This window comes from Gallinula chloropus (assembly GCF_964237585.1).
Source record: "Gallinula chloropus genome assembly, chromosome: Z".
NCBI classification, from domain to species: domain Eukaryota; kingdom Metazoa; phylum Chordata; class Aves; order Gruiformes; family Rallidae; genus Gallinula; species Gallinula chloropus.
In genome coordinates this window covers 85,298,529-85,322,489 of record NC_140089.1, presented here as the reverse complement: position 1 = coordinate 85,322,489, position 23,961 = coordinate 85,298,529, and the positions used below count along the sequence as shown (strand labels likewise).

General features: G+C 44.5%; 1 protein-coding gene across 1 annotated transcript in view; it reads right to left on the bottom strand.

Moving 5' to 3' along the window:
- The window catches only part of SETBP1 (SET binding protein 1), a gene marked incomplete at its 5' end in the record, with an annotated part of 253,392 nt that overhangs the window by 209,993 nt on the left and 19,438 nt on the right, over positions 1–23,961 (bottom strand). Inside the window, one exon of the mRNA XM_084278004.1 lies at positions 6,279–6,362. Coding sequence (XP_084134130.1) covers positions 6,279–6,362 — 84 coding nt within the window. The remainder of the gene's footprint in view (positions 1–6,278; positions 6,363–23,961) is intronic.

Sequence of the window (23,961 nt, the reverse complement as noted above, 5' to 3'; positions counted from 1 at the left end):
AATAAATTCCTTCAGCCATTAAACAAAGTTACTCCCACAACAACTTTGGCAGACATCAAAAGACCATGGCAGGTTTGCTCTGGGTTTTGACTGCTTCCAGGTATCAAAGAGTCAGGAGGAGACAAAAGACATTTTTCTTCCCATTCCTCTCTTCTAAAGGGTTTTGCCCTGGATTTCCACACAGTCAATGAAAACATTTTCAAAAGTAATGAAAGTGGGTTTGGGGGGGGCAGGGTGTGAAGGGACTGGGGGGACCGGTTTCAATCCAGGACTCAAGTCATTGTGCTTTTGCATAAGTAATGATGACATCAATTGATAGTGCTTTAAAAGAACCTACAGTGCTAGGAAAAACAGAATAATTATGCATTAAAGTGCTGCCTACTCTCAGAAGAACTCTGGTGACATGAGTGGTAAGGGGATATATTTATATATAGTCCTGAAGTCCCCACTCCAGTGACATGGAGAGAGAAGGTGGATTCTTTGCAACTTTGTGCATGAAGTGAACACTGCTGCACAACTTACAGCTCAGTGTTCCTTCAAGGAACCCAGAAATCTTTGAAAAGGTGATTGGTTTGAGGTCTGCTTGGGACAACTGGACTCCTAGAGAGCCAAGTCAATCTGTGGTCTTAACACCTGTTGAAATCTGCTGCAGCCACTAGATTAGACCTTAAGACATTATTATTCAGGACCTGGAGGTTCTGGTGGATGAGAAACTTAACATGAGACAGCAGTGTGCTCTTGCAGCTCACAAGGCCAATGGTATTCTGGGCTCCATCAGAAGAGGGGTGGCCAGCAGGGACAGGGAGGGGATTGTCCCTCTCTGCTCTTCCGTCGTGAGGCCCCAGCTGGAGTCCTGTGTCCAGATCTGGGGCCCACAATATAAGAAAGATGGGGAACTGTTGGAGAGGGTTCAGAGGAGGGCCACAAAGATGATCCGAGGGCTGGAGCAGCTCCCCTATGAAGAGAGGCTGAAGGAGCTGGGCTTGTTCAGCCTGGAGAAGAGAAGGCTGCAGGGGAACCTCATTGCAGCCTTCCAGTCCTTGAAGGCAGCAGAGAAACAGGAGGAGAATCAGCTTTTTAAAAGGGCAGACAAGGGGGATGGACTGAAGCTGAAGGAGGGAAGGTTTAGATGAGGTATTAGGGAGAAGTTTTTTACAGAGAGAATGGTGAGGTGCTGGAACGGGCTGCCCAGAGAGGTGGTGGATGCCTCATGCCTGGAGGTGTTCAAGGCCAGGTTGGCTGGGACCCTGGGCAACCTTGTGTAGATCCAGGCCTGTAGGTTGGTGGCCCTGCCTGTGGCAGGGGGTTGGAACTCTGTGATCCTTGGGGGTCCCTTCCAACCCAGACCATTCTATGATTCTGTGATTCTTGCAAGTATTAACTATCTACGTTTTAAATAATAAAGCCAAGCACACAAATTAAAAAGTACCAGAGAGATTATTTCATCCCCAACATGGAATTCAACATTTGGAAAGAGGCAAATTCTTGGGAGGTTTCATGGGAAAGGAGGTCGCTCAGATGGAAGCTGAAGAAGCCCACAGGGGAAGCTGCCTATTTCATTTCTGGAAAGTGGACCGTGTGTGTCTATTTTTAATTTTGAACCAAGTTCCCCTGCCCCCTGCCAGAAGTCCTGAGCCCCATGCTGGTGCAACGACAGCAGTGGCCCAGCCATCCCCTAGTAGCTATTACTTCTTAATAAAGAGCAGCACTTAGACAAGGGATGAGGTTACTGTCAGAGGGGTCATGATTAATAATGATTAATCTGATCCTTGCCAACATGAACTGGATACACCATTCACTAAATAATTACTCTGCAGCATGGATACCGTTTCCAGAGCAGGCATGCATTTATCATATTAAAACCAAAAACAAACACACAGAAGGACAGGAGGATCCGACTTCTCAGTAACACATGGGCTCACATGAGCCACCAGAAAAGTTAAGCAGAGAGAAAAAAGAAAAAAAAAATAATCAAAGGATAGGAGCAGTTAAAACATTGATGAGCTGCCTACTTTTTGGGAGAAGCAGTGGAAAACAAATAAAACTAAACACTGAGAAGGTAGGGCAGCATATGCTGAGAATATGGAGTTCTCAATCGTACACTTATCTCTAATAGGCGCATTATTTATCCACCCACACATCTTCTCCCTGTTTTCAAATGACATTTTGCTTTCCTCTGAAAATACACACTTGAAATCACTCCCTGGGAACTGTCTTTCCCGCTTTATGTTAATACACTAGTGAGGACAAGGAAATCCTAGTCCAGGATTGCGATTCTTATGCAACAACGCACCTCAAATAATAAGTAACACTGTAGTAATTTATGTGCAGGCATACATTACTGGGAAACTAATAACCACTCTGAACAGCATATATGAACCTTACAATTACAGTAGGATGTTTGTGGCACAGAGACTTGGTTCTGGGCCTTGGAGCATGGATGAATTTCACTCCCACAAAGCCCACAAACAGCTGGCAATGATGCCAATGGCAGCCAAGGACACAGGGGTTTTGTTGCCAAGAGCTGGCCCTGTTTTGAGACCACTCTCAGTCATCCCCCTCCACTGACCCAAAGCTTCATCAGGCCTATCCACGGAGGGGACGAGTCTAGTTCTTCAGCACATGCAGCAGTGTTCAAAGGCTTTGCACTGATGAGCCTTCTGTCTCATCTTGTAGGGTTTGATTTGAACTGAGAGGCCACATAGGATAGACCACCAGTCCCTCTCCCACTCTAGTGCAAACCCGGCATGAATGTTGGGTTCATTGAATTTTTTGTGAAATCCCAGACCTCTATGAACCTGTTTGGACTTGTGCCCTCAACAGTGACGGGGCCAGTATTTACACACCGGTGAATTGCACCATGGAAAATACCGTGCAGATAAGTGCCCCTGGATGACAGACTCAGGGAAACAGCTCTCAGGTCAAGGAGGTTGAGGTGCCTTCTCTTCCATACTGGAGAAATGCCAGTAAATTAAATCCTCAGCAACAGTGTCATGACTTGGTTCAGCTGGGGATTTTCACTGGCAGGGCAGTATGTCTAGGATTTTTTACAAGTTTCCGAACTCAGTTGGAAGAATGAAAAAAACCTGAAATCTCTACAAAGCATCACCATTGACAAAAATGCAGCCAAAAAGTAACTGATTAGTTCCAAACCTTTAAACAAATAGCAACATCAAAACACATACCCACGTATGTGTACATTCATAATAATGAAAATTGTGTCATTTACACAGAACTTTACAGAGACACCACAAAGCAAGACAAAAGGGAAGGGAAGGGAAGGGAAGGGAAGGGAAGGGAAGGGAAGGGAAGGGAAGGGAAGGGAAGGGAAGGGAAGGGAAGGGAAGGGAAGGGAAGGGAAGGGAAGGGAAGGGAAGGGAAGGGAAGGGAAGGGAAGGGAAGGGAAGGGAAGGGAAGGGAAGGGAAGGGAAGGGAAGGGAAGGGAAGGGAAGGGAAGGGAAGGGAAGGGAAGGGAAGGGAAGGGAAGGGAAGGGAAGGGAAGGGAAGGGAAGGGAAGGGAAGGGAAGGGAAGGGAAGGGAAGGGAAGGGAAGGGAAGGGAAGGGAAGAGGGAAGGAGAAAGGAGAAAGAAAGGGAGAAAGGGAGAGAGAAAGAGAAAGAGAGAAAGAAAGAGAGAAAGAAAGAGAGAAAGAAAGAGAGAAAGAGAGAAAGAGAGAAAGAAAGAAAGAAAGAAAGAAAGAAAGAAAGAAAGAAAGAAAGAAAGAAAGAAAGAAAGAAAGAAAGAAAGAAAGAAAGAAAGAAAGAAAGAAAGAAAGAAAGAAAGAAAGAAAGAAAGAAAGAAAGAAAGAAAGAAAGAAAGAAAGAAAGAAAGAAAGAAAGAAAGAAAGAAAGAAAGAAAGAAAGAAAGAAAGAAAGAAAGAAAGAAAGAAAGAAAGAAAGAAAGAAAGAAAGAAAGAAAGAAAGAAAGAAAGAAAGAAAGAAAGAAAGAAAGAAAGAAAGAAAGAAAGAAAGAAAGAAAGAAAGAAAGAAAGAAAGAAAGAAAGAAAGAAAGAAAGAAAGAAAGAAAGAAAGAAAGAAAGAAAGAAAGAAAGAAAGAAAGAAAGAAAGAAAGAAAGAAAGAGAGAAAAGGAAAGAAAGAAAGGAAGAAAGCAAGCCCCAACAATAATGAAGGTAAATCTTTAAAATCTGAGACAGGGTGCAGGAGGAAGGGGGTAAAGCTTGGCAAACAAAACTAAATCCAGTGCAGTGTTTTTCCCCTTCACAAAGTGAAACAAGCTGTTCCCAAAATAATGCTTCCTTGGTTTTCTGGCAATTAGTGTCTTGAAGGATTAGCCTACAATTGTCGGCAAGTGTTTGCCTTTCCCAGCCGATGTCACCATAGAAGTCTGTGTTTATCTACAAGGCCCAGGGGATAATTTATAAGCTGAGCTGAGGTCTTGCATTCACAGACAAATGTTCCACGCTGCCACCCACCCGCCTGTACTAGTTTCCTCCCCATCCACCTCCTGTCCCCTGAAATACTGACAGGACCCTGCCAGGGGCACGATGAATGAGCTTTACAGCTTTTGGAGCAAGCATTTGCCCAACAATTTATGCTGATCCAGCAAAAATGTGTTACTGAGATGGTCTACACATCACTAGACATTAAAAATTAGGTTTCAGAAAGTAATTAAACACAAAGAATAATATATCACTGTCCTAGAAAACACTAAAGAGAATGTGATTCTTTTTCCCCTCAAAAAAAACCTATTGCTTATTCTATAATTAAAGCAGTGTCGTCAATGAGTTTGAGAGCCAACACTTAAAGTTTCTTAGAGGTGGTCTTTTGTAAAACCTTTCTACAATCAAGATGTTCCCATTTCATTTTTAATCTCTACTACAAGTGGTCTGACCCTGTTCTAGCCCCGTTGTAAATCAAGAGTGATTCAGAGTACATCAAAATACAGAAGAGCAAAATCAGTAAAAGTGTTTTCACTTCTAAATTAATTTTCTCCTGATGCATGAGAACCTCAATGTGAGAAAATTAAGCTTGTATTTGGGAGAATGGTAAGGTATTCTTTATAGAAGAGTACTCAATGGTGAACTGATAACATGGCCTGTGACAATTGATTTGCTGTTTTGAAAATAGTAATAAAAAACCCCTAAATGTCAATGAAAGTCTCAGTCCTACAAAGCATTTATAAGCGTGACCAATGTTTCTTACAACAGAGCCCACCACAGGTTAGATGTATCTCTTCTCAGATATTCTCAGACATTAGCAAGACAAGGCTCAGAGAGATTGTTAATAATTAGGGCTGATGAACATGCATGTTGAAAATGGAAACCGTTTTTTTCTCCTGAGAATTCATCGCTTTTCCCATCACCAAACTGCCAAGAGTTCCTGAAGCACTGTGGACACTTTTTGAATGACTGATCACAGGTTCTTCACCAGGTACTCTAGATTTCTAACATTATTTACATTTATTTAACTATTCCATTCTACCACACTTAACACCAGATGACCCTATATTTATAAAACATTTCTGCTCTATATCAAATTTTGTTTCAGCGTTGGAATGAATGATCTCTGGATTCAAACTCCTCTTTTGCTGCAAAGCCAGAAGGCAATAATAACTGAAAAAATTGACAGAAACAAACTCAGATGGTCTGAATAAGTGCAAAGTGGTAGGAGGTAGGAAGAGACCACCAGCTGGCTGTTGTTCAGAGAGCAGTCCACCTCACTTGCAATTACTGAATCTCAGAAGTGACCCTACTGACGTCAGTTTGACCAATTTTGGAATAAGGGGCCATTCATTTTAAGTAATGAATATTGAAACCTGGCCATCACTTGTCTGTTCAGAACAAGTTTTTACATGTCTGTCATGAGGAACCTCAATAAAGAATGTTCTTCTGATGGTGTCACTTTGGAACAAAGGCATGCAATGAATGGCGAGTTTCCCTGTAACTAGCACTCATCCAGGCAGCTACAGTACGAGACCAAAGGTTGCATGCATACAGCCAGCAACGAAGCACAATATTCCTAAAGAAATGCATTGCCTGGAGTGGACTTTTATAAAGAAACGGAATTCATGAATAAATAAAGCAGATGGGAATAAGTCAGGCTAGGCATTAACAGCTCCTGGCCCAATGAATCCCTGATCTTGCTTGAGGGTTTTTCTACAAATAACAAATACAAAAAAACTTTAATGTTGTATCATTGTCAGCCACACCAAAGATTCTGTTTGGGTCCAGGAACCCCGATATGCAACAGCACAGTTCAAATCAAACAGGGTCAACACATTCTTTCTATTTCCACCACTTAAGGCACATATTGACTGACCTGATCTGGGTCTTTCACTTGAGTATTTTTCCCTTTTCTGCAACCACAGCTCATGAGCAGCTTTGCATCTCCAATGACTTTTCCCTACAAGAGATAAGGTGAGAAGAAACATCAGTACAATCCAAACATCCAAAGACAAAAAAAGACTTGCATTTATGACCAGAAGCAAGGGAAGGAAAGTGTACTGGGGGAGCATGTGGATACATCCTGCATTGCTGGGAGATACCCTTCCACAGAGGGGTAGCTCCCAAGCTGCCAACGGCACTTGCCCAGAAGCCAAATATCACTGCGCCAGGGATGGATATCAAATAGACAGGGCCAGGAGGAAGGCAATGAGTGCAGGAAACCTCAGTGGGAACACGAGCAAGCCAAGCTGAAAAGGAACAGGTTAATTTAGCCCAATGCTTTCATATGCATACATGAACAGGAGCAAGTCTACTTACACTCAGGGAGTACATCTACCAAGTGACATGAGGTAAAGCTCATATACCAGCACTTCTGTTCAGCAAGTTAGTGCTTACTCGCTTCTAGTGTAGCTAGATTTGGTGAAATAAAGTCTATAGGCGTGGACTTGTGTGCATGTGGGCAACTGATGCATAAAATAGTGAGCAAGTCACTGCCAGGAATTCAACAGGCCGCCCTCACCCAACACTGCAGTTTGCTCACAGACCCCACAACACTGATAACATGCTAGGGCCAACAGAGACTTCCGAATAAACAGGGTCCCTTCTCCCTCCTTTTGCCCACAGCTAACAGTTTGGGAACTAAAGTGAGCTCAACCAACTCCTTTTCAATGACAACTCATCAGACTGACCGAACGTGATCGAAGCAGCAAGGTCCCTCACATTAACCTGGTTCTTCTCTGGGGTCTGTTTCAGTCCCTTTGGAACTTCACCAAAGCCTTTTTGGAGCTCGTCAGACACAGACATCTTGATAAATCACAATGGCAGAAAGGGGATGGGATTCCAGGCTTGGTCAAAACAGTAACACAGCCAACTGAGTCCCCACAAACCCATCACCAAGTACTTGTTTCCCCACAGACATACACACACACACAAAGACATTGCCTTTTGCTGTCTGCAGCTGGAAAATAAACTCTCAGCATCGGCAGAGGGAGAATCTGCTCGCATGCAGCCATGAAGGGTCGCAAGATTTCAGCTGGATAAATTTATATGGAAAAGAAGACCTTCAAAATTAAAGCAGTTAATGAGTTAACCAAGTGGAAGTGGTCTGCCCTAAATGATGAGGAAGTGAAAGGGCACGATTAAAGGAACTGCAGCCATTGCTCAATGTCAGGGCACAGTAGAGAGATGACCCTTGGTGGCAGGAATTACAAACAGGCAGATAAACTTCTGGCCACCTCAGGAAAGCCTGCAACCTGCCAGGTGTGGATAGGTCTCTTACTTGGTGACCCCAGCATCTTACAAGTCCCAGCAAGGTCAGATAACGTGCAAAAATTATCTTTTCTCTTCTTTCCAAAAGGGATGCTGGGGAAAAAAAAAAAAAAAAAAAAAAAAAAAAAGACACTGAAAAGGTTGTACCTACACCTGATATGCCCAACACCAAACCAATATGCCCAGCATTTGGCTTGCTGATTGCAACCTGTCAAACTTTGAGGTTCTGAAAGATTACTTCCAACTGGCATGCTCTGCCCATTACTCCCACCAATTTAAGGTATTTTGGTCTTGTCCCACTGCACCAGTCCTTCACCAATTAGCCTGCAATCTCTTAAATACAAAAACCATTCCCTGGAAAGAAGTGATTAAACTAGAATTTAAAGTGTTTGCATTGTTATTATGACAGAGATAGGAAACTGAGGCCCAGAGGGATACTTGTGTGTCAAACCAAAGGAGGCTTTATAGATACCTCACAAAATTCAAGACACAAAAGGATTTAAGGGAGACACACACATTTCCTATCAGCCTTAGGATAGCTTAGGTTGCCTATAGCAGAAACATACACCAGTGTTCAGGAAAATGGATCCATAAACGACTTGCTGAGGGTCAACTTGTCCCAGTATCTACAGCAAAGTTGTTATGCTGAAAAAGACACTCTAGTCCATTTTTATGCCACAAACCAAGGAAAGAATCCTGGTTATAGACCCTTCTACAGGATATTCTGTCATGCAACCTGATCTTGTGGCTAACCATTACTGTGGTCTTCTATCCAGCTAGAAGTATTACCATCTTTATTTAACAAAGAGAATTTGTAAGATCTTGCCCATAATCACTTGGAAAATATAGAGTAGAAGGGGAACTTGAACCCAAAACTCAGTAGTTTTATGCAGGGATGCTTCCATTCACTAAAAAAGCAAATGAAAGCAATGCACTGAATCATAGAATCACAGAATGGTTTGTATTGGAAGGCACCTCAAAGATCATCTAGTTCCAACCCTCCTGCCATGGGCAGGGACACCCTCCACTAGACCAGGTTGCCCAAAGCCTCATCCAACCTGGCCTTGAACACTACCAGGGGCTACCTGCCTACCACAGGGCAGCCTGTGCCAGGGTCTCACCACCCTCTCAGGGAAGATTTTTTTCTTCATATCTAATCTAAATCTGTCCTCCTTCAGCTTAAGGCAATTACTCCTTGTCCTATCACTACACTTGCTGCTAAAGAGCCCATTTCCATCTTTCCTGTAGCTCCTCCAGTACTGGAAGGCTGCTATAAGTTGTCCCCAGAGCCTTCTCTTCTCCAGGCTGAACAAGACCAATTCTTTCAGCCTGTCTTCATAAGGGGAGGTGCTCCAGCCCTCTGATCATCCCCATGTCCTCCTCTGGAGTGACTCCGGCAGCTCCATGGCTATCTTGTCCTCGGGACCCCAGCAAGGAACACAGCACTGCAGGTGGGGTCTCACCAGAGCAGAGCAGAGGGGCAGGATCCCCTCCCTCGACCTGCTGGTCACACTGGCTTTGATGCAGCCCAGCACACAGTTGGCTTTCTGAGCTGCAAGTGTGGATTGCTCACTCATGTTGAGCTTTTCATCAATCAGCACCCCCAAGTCCTTCTCCTCAGGGCTGCTCTCAATCCATTCTTCACCCAGGCTTTAGTTGTGCTTGGCTGAACCACATGCAGGACCTTGAACTTGCCTTTGTTAAGCTTCATACAGTTCACACAGACATACCTCTCCAGCCTGTCAAAGTTCCTCTGGACAGCATCCCTTACCTCCAGGATGTCAACTACACCACTCAGCTTGGTGTCATTGGCAAACGATCCCACTGTGCATGTCTCTGACAAAGATGTTAAACAGAATCCCAGTACTGACCCCTGAGGAATGACACTTCTCACCAGGCTCCTTTTGGACACTGAGCAGTTGATCGCCACTCTTTGAGTGCAACTGTCCAGTCAACTCCTTACCCACCGAGTCATCTGCCCATCGAATCCATGTCTCTCCAATGCAGAAACAAGGATGCCATGCTGGATGGCGTCAAATGCTTTGCACCATCCAGGAAGATTATGTCTGTCATCTTCCCTTATCTGTAACCCCATCATAGAAGGCCACCAAGTTTGTTAGGCACAACTTGTCTTTAGTGAGGCCATGTAGGCTGTCACCAATCACCTCCTCATTTTCCATGTGCCTGAGCACAGTTTCCAAGAGGATCTGCTAAACCTTTTCCACCTCCTTTTCCAACTGCAGGCACACCTCTCTTAAACACATTGCCTGAATTAGCTACTATGTCCACTCTGGGTTTTTTTTTTTAGGAAAGCCTATTACAAGCAGATGCTTAATTTGGGTTTAGGTGTCTAACATTAGGCAGCTAAGTTGAAAGAGAAGGAAAAAAAAAAAAGCAAAAAAAAAAAAAAAGCATATGGACAACATTTGCAGCCAGTCGCAGCTCCACTCAAGAGCAGATGGAGGCCTTGTCATTCTGGGGTTTCCTCACATACACCAGGCAGTTCAGTGGGGATAGGGAAAGGGGCTTCTGTTTGGATGCTTCTGTCTGGAACCAGATTAGAAGAAAGCATGCTCTTCCGCAGCACACGCCTTGTGTTACATTAAACATGCATATGCAACTTCAGCTTTTATTCAGCGATCTGAAACGGAGCCCTCTGGGGTGCTAAGGGTCAGTGAGTTTTTGTTTGTTTATCTGTATGTTATTTTACAGTTTCTAGTGCCCAAGGAGTTTGTTAAGAAATTAAAACACCTCACTGGGGCTATCCTGTTGTGGTTGTTGCCTCCTAATATATCCCCCCCTCCTTCATCCAGCAGCATGTAATCCTTGCAGGGGATGGAGAAGAGAACGTTGCCTCATCTTGCTGGGTGCTGCACATTTTTGGTCTTAATTTTGCAGAGCATCATTTTTCATGTTTTAATAACAGGACTGAGGAAGAGCACCCTGACTCTGTAAACTCACAGATGTATTGCTACTAAATCATCCTATGCTACCTCCTCCTGATGTGATGCTCTGCTGTAGAAGCAGGTAGGCAGAAGGATTTCCAGTGGAGGAGCTCACTGTGCCTCCTGCTGTCTCTCACCCATCATCAGGCATCCTTCTTCCCAAGGCAAAGAGCTTCTTGGCAGGCACTAAAGGCTAGAGCACTTAGGTCCTATTATCCCACCTCTTACAGGGAGTCCCACTGGCCTCACCCTCCTCCTTGCACCATAGGCTCCAGCAGCTGGCTAAAGTTTGCAGAAAACGAAGGAAAATAATAACATTAACAGTAACAGGCTTAATTGTTTCAGTGGAATGGGTGAGACGAGCTGACCCATCAACAGTTTTAACAGCCTGTGCTCAAGAAACACCAAACTGCATCACTGAGAAGTCAAATGATGGCCAGTCACAACTCTGTTCACATCAGTGGCTCTGGGGAGAGGCATGGGGGCATACACAAATTGCTGCCCCCATGGGCAACCCCAGTAGCTGAGGCAAGCCCCAGTGCTGCTGCCTTGCTCAGAGTGGTCCTGTGCAGAGCTGCCAGCCCCGTTTAAAGTAGCTAGACATGATGCACATGGCACCGGCAGGCCTCTGCAGAGCTGCCAGGCCCTGTGCTCCAGAGGAGCTGGCTGGGATTAACCAAAGGATCATGCCTTCTTCCTACTCTCCCAGGTCTGCAGCTGGAAAGACCAGCTCGAAGGGTGAGCTCAGCTTAGCAGCTCCATGCCACACACCTCACAGCTGCTGGCAGGTCCAGCTTGCTTGGTTCCCTTCTGCCTTCCTCGCTTTTGAGTAGCAGCCATTGAATGCACTGGCAACAAGTTCTGCCCCCAAGAAGCTGGCGTGACTCCTTCCACTTGGCCCCTGGAAGGTCGCTCTGGCCAAGCTTGGCCCAGGCATTCAGCTGCTCATGCTCTCTCCATCTCCTACCATCGAAACATCCCTCCACCAACAGATGAGAATGGGAGGTGTGCACTGCAGAACAGGCAACGGAGCCTTGGTGAGTGGCAACCTGGGGAAAACCGAAGATTCCAACATGGCTCTCCCAAGGCTTTCAATAGCGTTTCAGCTGCTGAAGCACTGCGTCTCTTCAGTACTTTACTTGCAGAAAAGAAGTACTTCTCTGAAAGAGCTGTGTGAAGCTGAGCTGAGCAGCGCTTTTGCAGCCTCTTCCCTTTTATTCTTACACCACCAAAACTGCTCTCCAGCGTGATACCTGCATATTCACAGCAGACGTGTCTACTCTGGAATGACAAGTATTTTGGGAGACGATGCATCCTTTTGTGACTCCTCCATCCATCCAAACATCCCAGCATCTCCAGGACCACAGACCATGTTTGCAGCTGCCTCCGCTGACATCCTGTACCAGGCAGGCTGTGCAATTCAGTTTGGTGTCCTGCCACTGAGCAGGCTAAATAGTTATTTTTAAATGAAATCATTACTGTTTTTCACTATGGACTACTTAGTAACAAGCCAAGAGGAACATGGTGTTTATATTATTTTTTTTCCCTGGGGCCATAGTTGGGTTTTTCACCAAGAAGAAAACATGTGTATAGCACTGCAACAGTGAACCCTAAAAAAAAAAAAACCCCGGCGGGTGCATAAATGACGTTGAGAAGAACAACATATTCAGTGTTTATGTTTTTTTTTACACTGTTCTGTCAGGGTGATCCACACGTCTTGAAGAACCATTGCCCAAGTGCCTACAGTGGTAGAGTGGGAGAGGACAAGGGGGAAATGAAGGGAAACAAGAACCGAATCCAAGGTGGAGGCAAGCGGCAGTACAACAGACAGCTGGTGTTTGGGTGGTGGTAAATCACCCTGAAATGAGCCTCTTCCCTCAGCTCAATGAGGCCTAAACAACAAAGGAAGGCACAGCTTGCAGCCGGACAGCCTGCTAGCCAACCACAGACACACATGACAGCTTCATTCAGGAGCCCGGAGTCAATACAAAAGCTTCGAAATCAATCCGACATCCTGCGACCTCAAACAATGCGCCAAATCTTCTCAGAATTGGAGCCCCAAATGAGGGGGAGCAGCATTCAAGGGAGATCAAACCACAGGGCTGGCATTGAAAGGGACTAAAAAGGAGAAGAATGTTCCCAGTTTATTAATGGCGAGGTCTGGCCGGCTGCATCCCAGCCGCCATAGGTTACGTTCATTAAAGGGCAGCGCTTTGCACGTATTATGCAGAGCGCCCAGAGAGAGAGAGTGTGTGTGTGTGTGTGTGTGTGTGTGTGTGTGCCTGCACCAGCCCCTCGCTCGCTGGAGATCAGGATGTGCCTTTCTGCTCAGCACTGTTGCCTCCATCAGAAATTCCTCCTGTGTGAACCACAAACTGGGTTTTTTCCCACTTGAGCGGCTGTATGGGCACAGACACGCGCACGCCCTCGCACATACGCACCCTCTCTCTCATCCCTGAGCCTGAAAAGCATAAAAGGACTCAGACAGGCTCTTTCCAAGGAAAAAAAAAAAAAAACAAACCTAAAATAATAACAAAAAAAAAAAAAAAAACAAATCCAGCATTTCACATCCCCTTCCCTCCTGGCCATACTTTCAGCACACACACACACAAAATCTATTACAAAAGGTTGAGGCATTATGCAATCTCTGTTGCTGCTGATGGAGCTGATTGCTCCATAAACCTTTGCCTGCTCCCACATGCCATGGAAGACCTGGTCTCACAGCACAGTGAACCCGCAGAGAGAAGGAAAGGAGAAATGAAGTGCTTGGGTCCCAGGGGTTGCCACTCTGGGTGGGACTGTCCCTGCTGGACTAGTTTCATTCACCTGCAGCATCTGCCTTGTAAGCATCCCACGCAAACGGCACCCTTCCCCCCCTCCAGCAACAAAAAGGCCAAACAAATCCTTTTTAACAGCTTCCCTTTGAAGGCAGGTGGAGAAGTAAAAAATAGACACACACATACCAAAAAAAAAAAAAAAAAGGGAATAAATCGTTTCCAAAAACACTGTTTGGATTTGCCTGTCCTAATTATCTTCTTTTCAGCTGCCACATGTTTGAGAGAGTCCAACCTTGCAAGGTTTCACCTCCTTAGCCACACAGACCACGACAGAGCACTTCCTTTGGGAGGTCAGACTTGAAAAACACTTCTTTTTTTTTTTTTTTCTTTGTGCTGAAATGGGAGTAGATGAAGAGAAAAAGCTAAATTTTTCAAAGCTGTTGAGGATTTTTCATGCACATTTCCCATGTGTTTTCACTGAAGACGTGTCAAAGTCCAATGAACTTTGCTTTTAAAGTGTCACACTGATCTTACGTTCAGAACAGATACAGCTGTAGGAGCTAATAACCCTCTCAAATTTGGAGAAACTTAGGAGTACAGAAACTGGAAATAACAATAAGTGTTTCTTAGGATGCAGCAATTTCAAACCATTTTATTCTCAGAAGTTGTAGAATTTAATGTTAAGGCACCACAAAAACACTTTATGCTTTATTCACTCTTTTACTTCACTGGGTTAGATTATTATTGCTAGAACTCTGGAGCCCTTGGAGACTATGAGCATGATCCCTATTTCCTCCTCTGAGAAAACAGCTCCATTTGTGCCCTGTGATCAGAGGGCAAAAAGGCAAAGACAAGACAAGCGGATTCTGCAAGCTTTTTGTGAGGCACAAGATAGGATGCCAAATTAAGGTGCAAGACAAGATGAGGTGATATTCAAACCTCAGGCAAGAAACCTGGAGAAGTCCCCACCTGGTTTATCAACAGTAAAACAAAAAGCCTCTCAATTAGCATTTGTAGAAAGAGGAAAACTACAGCCAGGCTGGGCAAGTGCCCAAAGATGTGGTAGATGAGTGGTAGGAAATGATGGAGGGCTGCAACAGTTCCTAGTAGTGCAGATCAAAGAGTCTGCAGGGATCAGGTGGAGGAAGATTCAAGATTAAGTTTTTTGGTAGGATAATAAGGTTGAAATCTTTCAATTTGAAATACTTTTTTTTCCCACAGTGAAATAACACTTTTTATTTCAGATACAGAGCGAGTCCAAATGCACGTTGCTCAAATTCAGGAAAACTGAGCTCTTGTTTGGATGAGCTTCTTGCCTTTTTTTTTCTTTTTTTTTTTTTCCTTTTTTTATTACTTGCTTGCTTTAAACTCTGCTATTTGAATAATTTAACAATCTATCTTAAATATTTCACCAATAAATCACAGGCTTGTGTTTCTATTTCATGTTAAAACTAATCAGCGGAGGAATGCCTGAGCTGGAAGTTAAAATTCTGCTCCACCAAGCCAGCGATGCATAATCATTTCTCTGCAGACTCTCTGGTGAATAAAAACTTCTCTGCAGAATTAATGTTGTATAAAAAGTTCTTTGTGCAGGCGCAGAGTGCAACTGCGGTCCAGGATCATCTGCATCCTGCCAACAGAGCTTGAGGTTTCCGGAGCTAATTGGTTTGCAGAGTTTTCCCACCCCACCAAACACAAGCATGGAGCTCCCAGCTGAATCCCATCCATGGATGCGTTGAGCCAGGGTCTGATTCCACCAGTCAGGATGCTGCTAATACACATAAAGCTCCAAATGGTCCACACAGGTAACAATTACGTTGCGATCCCATGCTCATCCCCATCAAAGAGAAGCAAAGAGAGAAGCATTTTGGTGTTGTCAGCCAAAATGAGAGATTTTTAAAAAAAATATTTTGGAGTGAAGGAGATGAGAGCCTGAACCAAGGAACCCCAAAATCCCACTAAACATCAACGCAGATAAAACTTCTCAAGCTCCTAAATTGTGTGGGTGTTTTCAACTTCTATTTCAATGGAGTTCTGGTGCAAAATCAACACATGCATAAAAAAAATAAGAAAAGTGCACCTACCTTTTCACCCTTACTGCCTCCAAAAGCTCCATTTCATGGAAATGAAGCCAGGACTCCCCATATATATATATATATATATATATATATATATATATATATATATATATATAATTTAGTGCAATTAACTCTAATTTTCTCCCTAAATCATTAAGACACATTCAAGGCAAGACCTACTTTGATCTCATTCAGCAAGAATCCAAAATTCATGAACAATGCTAACAGATAGCAAGAAGTCCATAGCTAACATTTTGAATCCAAAAAAGCAAAACAGAAGAGAGAAAAAATAAATGCCAAAAAGGAAGGGGACAGGGGAATAGCTGTAAGCTACATTATTAATAAGCTGCCTTCCGTTTTATGTCAACTCTTCAGTTTTGTAACAAAACTTCTGAAAGTCATGCCTCTGCTTCAAAGAAGTCTGCAGTGGTTTACCCTTAGTAAAGTGTGAGCAAAGCATACAGAACCGTATGCACAGATAAAAATCATCCTGGGCAACATGATTCTTCTGCAGCTGGACAAACGTCTCCACATGACAGACCCTAAGGCTGGTCAGACCCTGCCTGGGTCAGGGTAGGTAAGCTAGAAATTGGAGACACCTCCTCCCACTCCTCGCTTGAGAACAGATATCTCCATCTTTTCTCTCTGTGTGCAGCCAACAAGACTTCCTACACAAACTGACACGGAAACAGCTAATTTACTGCTTTGTGTCAGGAATGCAGCCAGGGCTTTGGTTCCCTGCGCCCCAGACTCCCTCGGCTGGGCTGCTTCATCCAAAAAAGGGTCTCTCCCCTTTCTTCTCCTCTATCTCCCCTCCAATACACACTCCTCCTCCTCCTCCTCTTCTGCTTTTGTAACTTATCTCCCTGCAAGCTACTTCCCAACAGGAGTCGAAATTAAACAGGCTGCCCATATGCCATGGCTCACTTCTTGTCTGTTCCCCTCACTGCCATCTGGCCTATTTGCTCAGCCAAAGGGGAGAAAAAAAAAAATTGGGGGTGGGGGGGGGTGGGGGAAGAAAGAAAGAAAAAGGGGTGGGGGGTGAAGAAGAAGAAGGATAAAGCCAGACACAATGCGGACGAGGAGGGAGGTGGTGATGCTGTCTCTCGCATCTGCTCCTTGGCCGGGCTCCCAGATAGATCAGTAATGGAGAGCAGCAGAACCAGTGACAATTAACCCAAACACAGTCCTGTTTATTTAACCTGTTCAGAGGGATCAGCTCATGTGCTGCTCCCTTGTCAAGGAGGCACCGCTCTCCAACAAGGAGCTTCCTACCAAGAAACCTCCAGCCAGAAGAGGCAAAGAGAGATCCTCATCTTCCAAATCAAACTGGAGAAACCTCTCCAGACTCTTCTGGCCATGACTGTGCTGCTACTTTCAAAATTGTGGTATTATTTTTTTACTAAAGCAGCAAAGGCAGCTGAGCCAAGGAGGGATGTGACTGGGTGTGGGGACAGTTGCAGGTCTGCCCTGGTTTTGATGCACACTAATTTCTAAAGCTCCTGATCCTGAAAAAAAAAAACAAGAGAATAGGAAAGAAAAAAAAAACCAAAAACACAAAACAAAACAACAAACCCAAACCAAACACCCTCCCAAACCACCTCATTATTTCCATGCTGCTTGTCTAAACACAGAAGAGTTTTCAGCCCTGCAAGGTGCTGAGCACAGAGGTTGTGTTTTTTGGGTTTGCTTTTTTTTTTTTAAAAAAAGAAGAAACCGCATGGCTTACCATAACTAAACTTTTGTGCCAGGCTACAGAGAAAGTCTGGGAGTGGAGCTGTGGGAATAACAGAAGTTCTGTTTGTTTTTCAAGCTGAAATGAAAAACTCCAAGACTTTAAAAATATTTAAAAAAAAAAAAGTTATTAGCTTGAAATAAAGTTTTCTAAAAATGAGAGCTGCTAAGCCTTTTATACACCAGAATGGAAAGGCAGTAAGAAAACTCCTTTTTCAAAACCTTTTACTGCTTTTACTTTTTTTTTTTATATATATATATTTGCAACGAGACATTGCATACACGTGCAAAGGCTGGTGCATGTGGTGATAAGGAATCTAATTACGTTCCAGTCTTCTTACCTAGTTTTGCACGTATTTACCTCCCAAGAAATGGGAGCAGACTCGAGCTCGTGTTTGTCTGCAGAGCGCAAACTGCGGGTAGCACAGAAGCGTGCGCACGAAAACACGTGCCTCACGCTGAGATAGGTATCAAAAGCCATACGGTTGGTTCGTCTCAAGGCAGACACCGCTGAGCCATGAGATGATGATAATTACCATTAGAGCTCCATGAGATCATGGTTGGGAAGCCCCTGCGGGGAGAGGCAGCCAGGGAGGAAGAGCAGACCTCCTCTCACCAAGGCAGCAGGGGTGGTGTGCAGGCACAGAGAAGCCCCAGATGCTTCCCAGAAGGGAAGGTGTTGCTGCGTTAGAGAAAGAGCCCTTCCATTAGATGTGTGCCTACACCTGAGTCCTTCAAACAGAGAAGAGCTGATCCTCCCTGCAGACAGCACCCTTTGACCCCCCCCCACTGCAGCCTGTCTCTCCAACACTGAGCAGGTTAAAATGTTTTCACTCATGATCATTCCTCTTTCAACCACTGAGCAAAATGAGCATCGCAGGTCTTAGGTTCCCCATTTTATTTAGAGCATCTGCACATGTGGGTTGATAACATGAGGAGCATGGTAATGGGTACCCGAAAGCAAAGGCCATGTTGACTGTTCCAGCCATTGACCTTGTCCCAAGTAATGGTAAGTGACTCTCTGCCCATCTGAGCAGCCCACTCGCTACCTCTGGTAAGGAAGAAATGCTTAGTAAATGCAAAATGCTTTGTGGCAGTGGAAACGGAAACCAGAAGTTCACCTACAACCCAAACAGAGCAGTATTTCCGTACCACTGTTGCAGTTACTCTTCAGCGGGCCTCCAATTTTGGAACCATTAAAAGCAACAACAACAACAGCCAGAGAGAAGTCCACTGTGAGATGAATTATAACACAGGTTTCAGCTGACATCACCAACCCATCCATGCTCTGCTCTTGTGGTTTATGATCTCACCATGAAGCACCTCTGTGGAATCTTAGAATCACCTCCAGTCTTAGAATCACAGAATCATTGTGGTTGAAAAAGACCTTTAAGGTCATGAAGTCCAACCCTCAACCCAGTACTGCCAAGCACACCACTAAACCATGCCCCTCAGCACCACATCTACACGTCCTTTAAATACCTCTAGGGATGATGACTCCACCACTTATCTGGGCAGCCTGTGACAGGGATTGATAATACTTTCAGTTAAGACACTTCCTAATATCCGATCTAAACCTCCCTTGGCACAACTTGAGGCCACTTCCTCTTGTGCTATCACTTCTTACGTGGGAGAAGTGACCCACCCCACACCTCCCCACCCTGTAGAGAGTTACAAGATTTCCCCTCAGCCTTGTTTCCTCAAGGTTAAACAACCCTAGTTCCCTGAGAGGCTCCTCATCAGACCTGTTCACTCCAGCTTTGTTCCAAACCCTTCTCCAGCTTCAGTTGCCCTTCTCTGGACACAGTCAATCACCTCAATATCCTTCCTGTTGGGAGAGGCACAAAGCCAAACACAGCACTTGAGGTGTGGCCTCACCAGTGCAGAGTACAGGAGGGGTGACCCCTGCCCTGGTCCTGCTAGCCATGCTATTTCTGATATAAGCCAAATTCTTACAGCAAGTCGGCTTTCTTGGCCACCTGGGCACACTGCTGGATTATAGCTCAGACAGCTACAGAGCAACACCTCCAGATCTTTTTATAATGGTCACTTTTCCATCCACTCTGCCCGGAGCCTGTAGCGTTGCTGGGGTTGGCGTGACCCAAGTGCAGGATCCGGAACTGAGCATTTCTGAACCTTAAACATCTGGCCTCACACCATCTCCAGATGCCTCTGCAGAGCCTTTCTACCCTCAGGCAGATCAAACCCTCCCACCTAATATAGTGTCATGTGAAAACTCATTAAGGGTCTGCTTGACCCCTTTGTCCAGGTGACTGATAAACAGAACTGTCCTCAGCACTGAGCCCTGGGGAACACCACTTGTAACTGGCCATCAAGTTGATGTAACTCCATTCACAATTTGGTGGGCCCGGCCATCCAGAGAGTTTTTAATCCAGCAAAGAATACACCCATCCACATCATAAGAAGACATTTTTGCAAGGAGAATGCTGTGGGAAGTGGTGTCAAAGGTTTTACTACTCTTGGCAGAAAACATCCACAGCCTTTTCGTCATCCACTAAGTGGGTCACCTTGGCATAAAAGGAGATCAGGTTGGTCAAGCAGGACCTGCCTTCCATAATCCCATGCTGACTGGGCCTGATCACCTAGTTGGCCTGTATGTGCTGTGTGACAGCACTCAAGATAATGTGCTCCATAACTTTCCCTGGCATCAAGGTCAGGCTGACAGGCCTGTAATTCCCTGGATCTTCCTCCTGACCCTTCCTGTGGATGGTCATCACATTGGCTAACCTCCAGTCAGGTGGGATCTCCCTACTTATCCAGGGCTACTGATAAATGATGACCAGTAGCTTGGTGAGTTATTCTGCCAGCTCCCTCAGTAACTTTGGGTGGATCCCATCGTCCTGTGTGTGTCTAAATGGTGGGGCAGGTCCCTCACCATTTCCCCTTGTGGGTGCTTCATTCTGCTCCTGGTCCCTGTCTTTCAGCTCAGGGCTCTGAGTACCAGGAGAACATCTGGTCTCACTGCTAAAGATGGAGGCAAAGAAGGCATTAAGTACCTTGGCCCTCCTGCTTTGTCACTAGGTTTTCCCTCCACATGCAATAAAGGATGGAGATTCTCCTTACCCTTACTTACTGCAGCCCACCCACCCATTATCCTCTACCTAACATCATCCACAGCACCACTGTGTCAGGCGTATTTTCCACAGCTGAATATTTATATTTGGAAAAGTTGGTACCTGCCAGATCAAGCTCCTCAGTCTTTATATTTGATGTTACTACAGTGGAAAGATGTGCCAGTCAACAGAAAAGCACATAGAACCACCAATCTGATTCCTGCATTCATATTTTCTTGTAAACAAAAGGGGACTTGCACAAGATCACCTTACATTCTGTGGAAGAAGGACAGAAGGAAAGGAGAGCTGTGTCAAGTGCAATCTGTCCATTATACCTTTAAATCAGAATTCTCTAGTTAGGGCTAACAGTATGCTGCAATAAAGTCAACAGGAAGGGGATTCAGTATGGAAAACTGGGAAGAGGTGAAAGAAGGAGGTGTTGTTTTTTTGTTTGTGTGGTTTGTTGGTGGGATGTGTGTGTGTGTATGCTTTTATTTAGCAATGTGGGAACTGGGAGTGACCAACACTGGGCTAATGGCATCCAAGAAGCTAACTGCTGACCACTGACCCCCTCCTGCAGTCTCAGCTTCCCACAAAACCAGCCAATCAATCCTGTGAAGAGAATGAGAATGGTCCCCATGTTGTAGCTGTCAGTGAAAGCCCCAAGAAATCCTCTGACATGTCCACTCCTGGGGTGGCATCTTCAGCAGGTACGTTTTTTCACATTTGTGACTGGAGATTTTAAGCACCAAGCCACTCCAGAAAAATGTGATTTCACATTTTCACTCTTTGTACTGAGGTTCCAGAATGCTTTGCACCTGCATGCTGGGCTCAGGTAAGATGCTGTCCTCTCATCACTACAGTATTGGTGGGATACTGAGAAATTTTGGCGTCCTAAACTTGCTTTGTCTGTGAGGTTTTTGTGTTTGGAAAGTCCCTTCAAAGGTCTGTGATTCTTTCCCTCTTCCTTCCATTGAGGGTGAGATTTTTTTTTTTTCATTACAAGACTTCTCCAGTAAGCCCAAGAGAGGTTTTTCAGGCCAATTCTAGGATCATCTATAATCTATCATACCCAATGTGTTCAACCATGAGTCTTTGATTTATGCCAACAGAACCTAACACCTTCCAAAGATTTCCCATCCAAATATTGGACTAAACCAAGCATATTGAATCCATCTAGATCTGGATCATTCTAACCTCCAGCAGGAATTATTACAAAACCAGTAGTAGTGAAACTCAGAGGACTGTGTTTGCCCGTTTTGGTTTCACAAAAAACCAAAGGGTTTTTTTTCCCATTTAAAGAGGAGCTTTTCCACTACTGATCATTCCTAACCATGCTGGCAAGAGGGGGAACACATCAGAGACTATTGCTGAGGGATGTTGCCACGCATTGGCCAAGGAAGCCGAACCATACTGCTAGGACAAAGCACCAAAAATGCAAGAGCAGCTTGAAGACCAGAGTCCCTCCACACTGAGAGTCCCACATCTCCCAGCTATGAAGCGGATGGGTACTAGTGCAAGTCCACAATGCTCGTCTTATCTGGTGGTTCTCATTTTATCCCCTGAGGGGTGTTTTAAGGCCATTTGAGGGGGGGTTTGGGGTTTTCATAACACTGCAAGAGCTGGGCCTAAAATCATAGGAATTTGAGTGGTAATAAGCAAGTCCATAGCGAGCATGAGAGGAGAGCCAGCAGCTGGCCCGGTAGCCTGTTTTGTGGTGAAGGAGATAAAGTACAACCAAAAGCACCTTAATACCCATGAGAGGCCAGGGACAGCCCAAGAGAAGCAGCAAGACTAGGGCAGCAAAGTAGCTGCCATGCCCGATGGAGCCAGCTTCCTTGCTGGCCTACCTGGAGTTTCAAAGGCCTAAATCAAACCAGAGGGAGGAACTTGAATGCTTATAAATCTTTAGTTTGGACTTGATTTAAGAATGATGTCCGTTTAACAAAAAAAAACCCAAAACAAAACTGAAAACAACAACAACAAAAACCCCTCCAAACAAGAAAAAGCCCCTACGATCTCTCCCATCTAGCCAAACATGGCCCCAAAAAAATATGTTTATTTTAACTTGAATTCCCCAGAGACAATGTAAATTTTTCAGTAGATGGCTAAATTCTGAAAAAAAACCCCACTCCAATTTCTGTGCAGTTTCTTTGTTTGAGAAAAGATTTACACCTTTGGGGAAGGCAAGGACAACTTCCTTTTTGTTCAAAGGCTGAGGGATACCTTTCCAACCGAACTTTCCAAACCTCATCATGCTTTTAACATTTACTGGTCACTTTCACGTAGAGTCTCTCATCGTATTTGTCCCAGGTATAAGAAATAAAGTCGGTGGGGCCAGAAGAAGTATGTCTGTAATTCCTAAAACATTCCCAAACAAGCTAAGTGCCCTGTAGGAAATGGGAAGGAACTGGGCTGCTATCCTGGTCACAAAATGTTACAGCAACAGGGCAGGCAACTGAATGTAATGCTACCATGATGTCAGTAGCCCTTACTGTAAAACTCAGCTCCAGATGCTAGGAACTGTACTGATTTGAAGTGTTATCAACCATACTTCCCACACACTCATTTGAGAAGACAAAAAGCAAAGTTTAGGCTGCTGAGTCAGATTACCAACACCCAAACAAGACATTTACCCAGACTTGTTTTCGGTCACTTCTTCTCTGAAACTATGTAAACGGGCTGGCAGGAGGCTCTTTAAACTTCTTCCAGAGAACTGAACCGCTGAGAATCAGAAACCACATGTAAGGTGGAAGAAAAAAGAAAACCAAAAACAACAAACCCAACCAAAAAAACTTCTTTGTGAATGGGGTAAATTTCTAAATTTCTGGTCAGAAGCTGGTTCTTCTCAACATATCATCCTGAACAACTATGTAGATGACCCTGGCCTGTAGGATAAAGCACTAGCCTGGTAATTGTGAAACTTAAGCTTTTTTTTGAACAGCAATGTCATGTATGAATTAACTCGGGCAACACAAATTACAGCTGCAAGCCTCAGTTTCCCCGGAAAACTGATAGCCAAGAAGTCTGGCTTTTCCCATTTGAAAAAAAACAAAAAACAAACAAACAAAAAAAACCAACAAAAACAACCCTCTACTAAAAGAAGCTAATAGTCTGGGTATTTTTTTAGAAACTAAAACTTTTGAGTTAACCAGGTTCATCAGTCCCCTGAGGGAAGATCTCTTCTCTTTTTTCTACGAGAAGAAGTATGATTTCCCACTCAACGGTGAGCTCAGCCTTCAGCCTGTTACAGCTGAAGACACCCCAAAAAGAGCTCAGAGTTTCCATTTCTCTTGGACTTCTTCAAGTCCCCTTTTTAGTTTCAATTTATATTTCCTGTCTCACTCCCTTCCCCTTTCATTTTTGGGGCTTCAGGTTCAAACAAAAACCAAAAGCCTTGCTGACTCAAAATCTTCTTGTATTTCTCTCATTTTGACTAGAAGACCGAGTGGGCCAAATAAAATGAAACAAGGCTTAGATATCCCTTCGGGGCTCCAAATGTTTTGTGGACCTTCGGAAACTCCTTTATTATAGAGGATTTTGCAGAGAGGGAGATCAAAACAGAGGAAGTTTAACAGCTTGGTATTTCCATTTTAAGCACAAAATCCATGTTTCCAATTCTTTGGCTTGTGTAGTTGATGCCCCCCGGGTTTTGAGGTCCAAACCTCTTTAGAGCTTAAG